Genomic DNA, 8519 nt, shown 5'->3' on the forward strand with positions numbered 1-8519 from the left:
GCGGAGTGAGAGTGAGCCGGTACCGTAGGAGAAGTGTGGCGTCTTCGGGTGAGTGTGCGGCTGTGCTCGAGCCCAGCTGGGGTACTTGCTTTTGCCCTGGCGGATTCGGCTTTCAGAAAGCGGAACTGCCGCCATCCCTTTTTTTCTTAATACCACTGTCCTCACTGTGGGCCTGGGGGGCGAGGTTGGAGCAGGAGCCTAGGGCTACTGACACCGCCTCCACGACACCGTTGAGCGAGGCACCCTACTTGGAGCGTGACCGTATGCTTTCGGAGCCGGATATCTGTTCATTCCTGTTCGCGGTCCGAAATGCTGCCTCAGATTGGATTAAATGATTAACTCTTTTTCTCATTCCTTTCCCCTTTGCTGGTAGTTTAAGGGGAAAAGGAGTAAGAATTCAGGCAGCGAGACTAGATTGTCCTGGGGCCAGGGAATTGTTTCTTACCCAGAATTTGCAGCCCCTTTTATCCCTTAAGGTTCTCCTCTCTACCCACTCTTGTCTCTTTTTAGACCTAAACTGCCCCTGCTGAAATGTCGCAAGGGATCCTTTCTCCACCAACCGGCTTGCTGTCGGATGAGGAGGTCGTAGTCTCCCCCATGTTTGAGTCCACAGCTGCAGATTTGGGATCTGTGGTACGCAAGGACCTGCTGTCGGACTGCTCTGTCATCTCCACCTCCCTGGAAGACAAGCAGCAGGTAAAGGAGTTGAAGAGTGGCTTGGGGACAGAAAGTGATATCCTCAGCCTACTAGTTGTCCATACAGAGTAGCATGAGGTAAAAAATCCAGCAATCCTAGGGTTTGAGAGATCAACTCAAAATTAAGAGCATGACAAGTAAAAAATGTACAGTTGTATGTCCATAAGAAAACTATTAATTGCATTGCATTAATGAAACATCCTCAAATGCATACTCTTTTAATCCTATGAGGGAAGGCAATTGTTGTGTCTCCTTCACCATGAGTCCCAGACATTTTAAATAATTTGCACAAGGTCATATTGCCATTAAGTAGGTGGAATGTACATTCAGGTTTTAATATCGACCACAGCTTCCATTTAAGGAGGTTTCTCAGCTGCAGCATTATTGATGTTTGGGGCCAGATAATTCTTTGTTATAGGGGGCCGTCCTGTGCGTTGTAAGACGTTAAGCAGCATTCCTGGCCTCTACCCACTAGATGTCAGTAGCTGCTTACCATTTGTGACAACCAGGAAACCTGTCCTGACATTACTAAATGTCCCTTGAAAGGGAAATGGCCATGGTTGAGAACAACTCTACTCAGAAGTCTCCCCTTTTGTAGAAGTTTCATGAGAGCAGGAGCCTTGTTAATGTTCTTCACTGTGGACTACCAGAGCTCTTAGAATTTCTGGGCCAGAGTAGACAGATCCCTAAATATCTGTTGAATGAACGTGGTGGGTGCTATTATTAACCCCGTTCTACAGATGAGGAAACTGAGGTGAAAAGAATTTAAAGAACTTGTTCAAGATCTCATAGTTATTAAATGATGAAATTGGGACTCAAATTCAGGTATGTCTGCCTCCAACGTGCTTAACTACTGTCTTTTGCTATATCACACACTGATTTTCATACCAGTCAACTAGTTCTGACTCAGATAATCTGTGGTGATGAGACAAGTGAAGGGTGATTAAGTACTGAAAAACTCCATGTGGGTTGGAATGATTATGGAACCAGAGTAATGGCACAGAGTCATTTGAGGTGGAATAGAGGTAGTGTTAGAATGATTCCCAGGAAATATGCTATATTTGCCCATCTGCTCAGAAGTAACTGTTGAGATTAATCTGTGATATTGGCCTGAACTTCTGCCACAGGTTCCATCTGAAGATAGTACAGAGAAGATGAAAGTATACCTGAGGGTCAGACCCTTGTTATCTTCAGAGTTAGAACGACAGGAGGATCAGGTAAGTTTCTGAGGAGGGAGGATTCAAGGTGGAATGATACAGTACAGTAGAGGTTCCCAGGAATGTTTGCTTCTGTGACAACTGTGTTTTCCCCTTTCTCAGGGTTGTGTCCGTATTGAGAATATAGAGACCCTTGCCCTACAGGCACCCAAGGACTCTTTTGCCCAGAAGAGCAATGAGCGAGGAATTGGACAGGCCACCCACAGATTCACCTTTTCCCAGGTATGGAGTTACTGACATGTGAATAAGGGACCAACACCTAGGGGCAACTTTATTCCCTCTTTAGAAGGAAAGCTTTTTACTTGACTGTGACTCCTTATATATGCATGTCTACAATCTGGGGGACCCTTGTTATGTGCTAGCCAGTGTGTCAAGTACTTTGTGTGCATTAATTCCCAACAACTCTATTGTTATTATTATCATCATTGTCCCTAATTTCCTGGTAAGGATACTGTGGCTCGGTGAGTATAATGTTGCTGAAGCCATGTAGCTAGTCATTGGTGGAGTTAGGACTTGAGTCTAGATCCATCTATCTCTCAAGCCCATGCTTGTGACCATTATGTTGTTCCATTTTGTGTGCAGCATTGGACTTAGTGGATAGCGTTCCATAAGTATTTGTTGATTTGGATGAAAAATGGACTGGCAGAGAGTATTTAGGCAGCAGCTGGCAGCAATGCAGGAAGAAGTTGCTTGAGTAGTCTCCAGAGCCAACCACCCAGGAAGGGATGTATCTGCTGGCTCTGCACAGAGAAAAGTGGGAGACGAAGGATGGGCCTCTGAGAAATTGGGTGTGTCTCTAGATCTTTGGGCCAGAAGTGGGCCAGGAATCTTTCTTCAACCTGACCGTGAAGGAGATGGTCAAGGATGTACTTAAAGGACAGAACTGGCTCATCTATACATATGGAGTCACCAACTCAGGGAAAACCCACACAATTCAAGGTGAGTAATAGGCCTCACAGAACTGCTGACTGTCTTTGCCTTTTTTTTTTTATTTTTATAAATTTATTTATTTTATTTTATTTTTGGCTGTGCTGGGTCTTCGTTTCTGTGCGAGGGCTTTCTCTAGTTGTGGCAAGCGGGGGCCACTCCTCATCGCGGTGCGCGGGCCTCTCACTATCGTGGCCTCTCTTGTTGCGGAGCACAGGCTCCAGACACGCAGGCTCAGTAACTGTGGCTCACGGGCCCAGTTGCTCCGCGGCATGTGGGATCTTCCCAGACCAGGGCTCGAACCCGTGTCCCCTGCATTGGCAGGCAGATTCTCAACCACTGCACCACCAGGGAAGCCCCTGTCTTTGCCTTTTGATGCTCTGAGTTGGGGAACAGCACTTACTACAGCTGTCCACCTTTCACATGCCTCCAGGTACCATCAAGGATGGTGGGATCCTGCCCCGGTCCCTGGCTCTGATTTTCAATAGTCTCCAAGGCCAACTTTATCCAACACCTGATCTGAAGCCTGTGCTCTCCAATGAGGTAATGTGGCTAGACAGCAAGCAGATCCGGCAGGAGGAATTGAAGAAACTGGCCCTGCTAAATGGAGGCCTCCAAGAGGTAAAGTGTTGGTGCTCACAGAGGCAGGGATGGGGGACAAAATCTCCAGAAAGTTTTGTGCTTATCTTATCCCTGGACCCCTCCAGGAGGAGCTGTCCACCTCCTTGAAGAAGAATGTCTACATTGAAAGTCGGATGGGTACCAGCACCAGCTTTGACAGTGGCATTGCCGGGCTCTCCTCCACCAGTCAGTTTACCAGCAGTAGCCAGCTGGATGGTATGTACCGTGACTGGGCTCTGTGCCAAGTAAGAGTAGGAACCTATTCTCTACTCCCAAAACCTTCCAGGGGTACAGACCAGAGGTTGCAACCTGAGCTCCACCTTCTGAGGCCCCTGCAGGCCAAAGGAGAGATGGACTACTCTTGAGTTGATGCTCTGTACATTGGCTTCTTCCCCAGAAATGAGTCACCAATGGGCACAGCCAGACACTGCCCCAGTAAGTGTCCCTGCAGATATTCGCTTCTCCATCTGGATCTCCTTCTTTGAGATCTACAATGAACTGCTTTATGACCTGTTAGAACCACATAGCCAGCAGCGCAAGAGGCAGACACTGCGGCTGTGTGAGGATCAGAATGGCAATCCCTACGTGAAAGGTATGGGAAAGCAGGGAGGCTGGCATGAACCCTGGAGGGGACCTTGGGAGAGACTAGGAAGAGTTAGGTGCTCCCCTCTTATGTATGCCCTTCTTTCCTTGGCCTCTCAGATCTCAATTGGATTCATGTTCAGGATGCTGAGGAGGCCTGGAAACTCCTGAAAGTGGGTCGTAAAAACCAGAGCTTTGCCAGCACCCACCTGAACCAGAACTCCAGCCGCAGGTTAGTGGGTTATGAGTCAGCCTTTCACTGTGTTCCAGGAAACATTAGTCCTCCACCTGGTCATAGAAGATATGCAGTGACTTTTCTCTCTTTCTTAACTTCCAGTCATAGCATCTTCTCAGTCCGGATCCTGCACCTTCAGGGGGAAGGGGATATAATCCCCAAGATTAGCGAGTAAGTTTTTCCATTTAGAAATTTGGGTTCTTGGCCATAAATGGTAATTGGGAGAGGGGACGAGAGCGGTCCTCTGGGGAATTACTTCCGTTAGATGCATGCTCTCCTTCCTTGGGTACAGAGATTCTTCATGGGTCCTCCCCTCCCTAAAACTATAAAAAGGGCTAGAAAGCTCATAACATGTGGGGTCCTTATGTCAGATCCTGTCCATCATTCAAGGTTATCACTCTGTGATCTGGCTGGCTTGGAGCGCTGCAAAGATCAAAAGAGTGGTGAGCGCCTGAAGGAAGCAGGAAACATTAACACTTCTCTGCACACCTTGGGCCGCTGTATTACTGCCCTGCGTCAAAACCAGCAGAACCGGTAAGCTTTTCCCTGCAAGCCAGGATGGCCTGGAGCTCTGCAGTTTGCTAAGAGACTTCCTGGTCATCACTGGGGCTAGTGCTAGGATACCCCCAAGGGCTGGAGTTCTGCTCACAGCTCTATTCTCTGATTCCCTGCCAGGTCAAAGCAGAACCTGGTTCCCTTCCGTGACAGCAAGTTGACTCGAGTGTTCCAAGGCTTCTTCACAGGCCGAGGCCGCTCTTGCATGATTGTCAATGTGAATCCCTGTGCATCTACCTATGATGAGACCCTTCATGTGGCCAAGTTCTCAGCCATTACTAGCCAGGTGAGAAGCTATAGGTGTGATGACTGCTCACTTTGGGCTGGTGCCTGTACTTAAGGAAGCTACTAGGGACTAGTAATGGATTCAGTTAAGATTTTTCCCCCTCACTAGCTTGTGCATGCTCCACCTGTGCAACTGGGATTCCCATCGCTACATTCATTCATCAAGGAACACAGTCTGCGGGCATCTCCCAGCTTAGAGACTGGAGCTAAAACAGACCCAGGCCTTGATGATGATATTGAAAATGAAGTTGACATCTCCACATATGGCAAGGAGGTGAGAATGCAAGAAAGCTTTGGTGCAGCAGCTTGATGGCTATACATGTTCCATGCTACCTTCCAGGTGGGCCTGTGCCTTTTTAGGGCATAGGCTTCTAGTGACCTCTGACCTGTGTTTCCCTCCTAGGAGCTTCTACAGGTGGTGGGAGCCATGAAAGCACTGCTTTTGAAAGAACGGCAGGAAAAGTTGAGGCTGGAGATGCAGCTCCGTGATGAAATTTGCAATGAGATGGTGGAGCAGATGCAACAACGGGAACAGTGGTGCAGGTACCAGCTGAGTAACCCCTCTTGTTCTGTCACCTAGACCTGAGGGTAGGAAGCAGAAACTAGGATGGAGTAGTGCCTCAAGATCTGCTCTCCAAGCTCACTCCTCAGCATCTTCACTCACTTCTCTCTTCTCCTCTGACAGTGAACATTTGGACACCCAAAAGGAACTACTAGAGGAAATGTATGAAGAGAAACTAACGATCCTCAAGGAATCACTGACAAGTTTTTACCAAGAAGAACTTCAGGTGAGTTGCCCTGAACCAGTCCCAACTAGCTGCTCAGATTCCCATCACTAGCTTGCCTGAGATAAACAGATTATATAAACTCTCATAGGGGTAGGAATATGTAATTCACCTTTCTATAGTCTCCTTAGTGCTTTGTACGTGTCAGTCTATGTTTGATTAATTGATTAAGAGTTTGATTGGCCAGGAAATGGTGTAAGTGCTAACAAACAGGATTTTGAGGCCCATGTACCAGGGAAATTTTTGTTCACTGTTCAGTCATCTATTCCTGTAGGATTCGTCTGACTCTGAATGGAATTGTGCTCTCTGCTTCCTTCTTAGGAGCGGGATGAGAAGATTGAAGAGCTAGAAGCTCTCTTGAAGGAAGCCAGACAGCAGCCAGTGGCCCATCAACAATCAGGGTCTGAACTGTCCCTACGGCGGTCACAAAGGTTGGCAGCTTCTGCCTCCACCCAGCAGCTCCAGGAGATTAAAGCTAAACTGGAACAATGCAAAGCAGAGCTAAACTCCACCACTGAAGGTGAGGAAGCAGACAGGGCAGGAAGCATAACAGTTTCAGGGAAGAGCTGTTCTTCAAACTTGGGCCTTCTGGTGCCAGCTCCAACATAATTTCCTCAACTCCAAGCTACATCCCCCTGACCTTTCATCCTAGGATGCACATGGCATCACTTGTTATGTTTGCTGCAAGCTACTGTTAATTCAGTTAAAGAGCTAAGTCCAAGGCTAGAAAGCCTACACATGTAAGGTTATTGTTTCCTTCTCTCAGAGCTGCAGAAATATCAGAAAATGTTAGAACCACCACCCTCAGCCAAGCCCTTCATCGTTGATGTGGACAAGAAGTTAGAGGAGGGCCAGAAGGTAATTACCTTTCTCTGTTACCAAAGCTCTCACCTAAGGCAATTTCCAGCACTATATCCCTGGTTCATATGAGGACAAGATGTTTTCTCTGCAGTCCTAGAGAATGGCTACTTCATTCAAATGACTAGCCTTTCTAGTTTTACTTCTCTTCAAATGGTTCTCCGACTCCTCCAGATCACTGGTTGATCTTGGCCACAATTTGGTTCCTACTCCTCCTTTTTCAGAATATAAGGCTGCTGCGGACAGAGCTTCAGAAACTTGGTGAGTCTCTCCAGTCAGCAGAAAGAGCCTGTTGCCATAGCACTGGAGCAGGAAAACTTCGCCAAGCCTTGGCCACATGTGATGACATCTTAATCAAACAGGTTAGGGAAGCCTATATACCACTTTCTCCCATCAGCCCACTTCAGAGTATACATGAGAAACAGAAAGGTAAAGATTTTTAGGCTAATCTTATAGTGAGGGGAGTTTCTCTTCCTTGCAAAATAACCATTCAGTAAGTACAAGGCATTATGTTATTTGTAGGCTTTTTCTGTTATAACAACCCTAGAGAGGTAGATACTATCATATTTCATTCAAGATGCTTAGATTATAAGAAACAATTAATTGTAAGACAAAACACTAACAATTAAGCTATGACACTGTCATCAGTAAATGCATCCTGATTCCAGATTCAAATGTAAAAAAAAAAAAACCATCCTAGGCTAATTTGATACCTAGGAACTGAGGCTCTTGGAGGTTAAGTAAAATTATTCAAGCTCATACCACCTGATGTGTTAGAAAAGGTCCTTCTATTCAGGGCTATTTGTTTGGGTCTTAAAGAAAATACCCTCCTATTCAGTTAAAAGCTCTGACCATACAGAGTTAGTCTTTGTAAAAAGCAGTTTTAGTAACTAGTAGTGGATCGTGTGTATTACCTTGCCCTCCTGTTTCTCTAATAGATTAGACAGAAATGTTTTCTATAACTTTGTTGATCTTCCTTAGGATCAGACCCTGGCTGAGCTACAGAATAACATGATGCTAGTAAAACTGGACCTTCGGAAGAAGGCAGCATGCATCGCAGAGCAGTATCATACTGTGCTGAAACTCCAAGGCCAGGCTTCTACCAAAAAGCGCCTCGGTGCCAACCAGGAAAACCAGCAACCAAACCAACAGCCCCCAGGGAAGAAACCATTTCTTCGTAACTTACTTCCCCGAACACCCACCTGCCAAAGCTCAACAGACTGCAGCCCTTATGCCCGGATCCTGCGCTCACGGTGCTCCCCTTTACTCAAATCTGGGCCTTTTGGCAAAAAATACTAAAGTTGTGAGAAGGAGAGAGCATTGCCCTGAGGTGGGTCAGCTGCTCAGCTTAAGAAATAGGTCTCTTTAAAGCTTTACTATATATATACACCTGGAACTCTATCCAGAATGCAATATTCAGACACTAGTTTTTCTCCCTTTTGTAATATAATCACCTATGTAATCTTACACTTTTTTACTTATATGGTTTCTATGCACACAAAAGTTATATTAAAATAAAGATATTGTTCACATTTTAAATTTGAATTCTAAATTTAGCATAATCATTGAAGTAAATTATAAAAGGGGCAGAAAAATTGAAAATCAAATATCATTCGGGCCCCTGGGAACTTTGCACAGGAATGGCAGTGCAGAGCAGCAACTGGTGCACAGGTAACCCAAGAAAGCTTGGTAAGAAATTAATTCAAGGGACATTAGATATTTTAAACCTTCCTTAATATAAAATGAAGTGTCACCAAT

The 8519-nt window shown here is 45.9% G+C and overlaps 1 protein-coding gene across 1 annotated transcript; it reads left to right on the forward strand.

The window, feature by feature from the left end:
• The first annotated feature begins 531 nt into the window (after positions 1 to 531).
• KIF20A (kinesin family member 20A) lies at positions 532 to 8210 on the forward strand. The gene is made up of 18 exons (XM_059919498.1): positions 532 to 696; positions 1824 to 1913; positions 2016 to 2135; positions 2714 to 2852; positions 3274 to 3461; positions 3548 to 3677; positions 3859 to 4053; positions 4164 to 4275; positions 4381 to 4449; positions 4669 to 4812; positions 4954 to 5119; positions 5228 to 5392; positions 5522 to 5661; positions 5804 to 5906; positions 6225 to 6423; positions 6670 to 6761; positions 6986 to 7123; positions 7743 to 8210. Exons 1-18 carry the CDS (start codon positions 532 to 534, stop codon positions 8058 to 8060), a joined length of 2673 nt encoding a protein of 890 aa, XP_059775481.1. The 3' UTR covers positions 8061 to 8210.
• Positions 8211 to 8519: the final 309 nt, after the last annotated feature.

This window comes from Balaenoptera ricei, chromosome 3 (assembly GCF_028023285.1).
Source record: "Balaenoptera ricei isolate mBalRic1 chromosome 3, mBalRic1.hap2, whole genome shotgun sequence".
Lineage (NCBI taxonomy): Eukaryota > Metazoa > Chordata > Mammalia > Artiodactyla > Balaenopteridae > Balaenoptera > Balaenoptera ricei.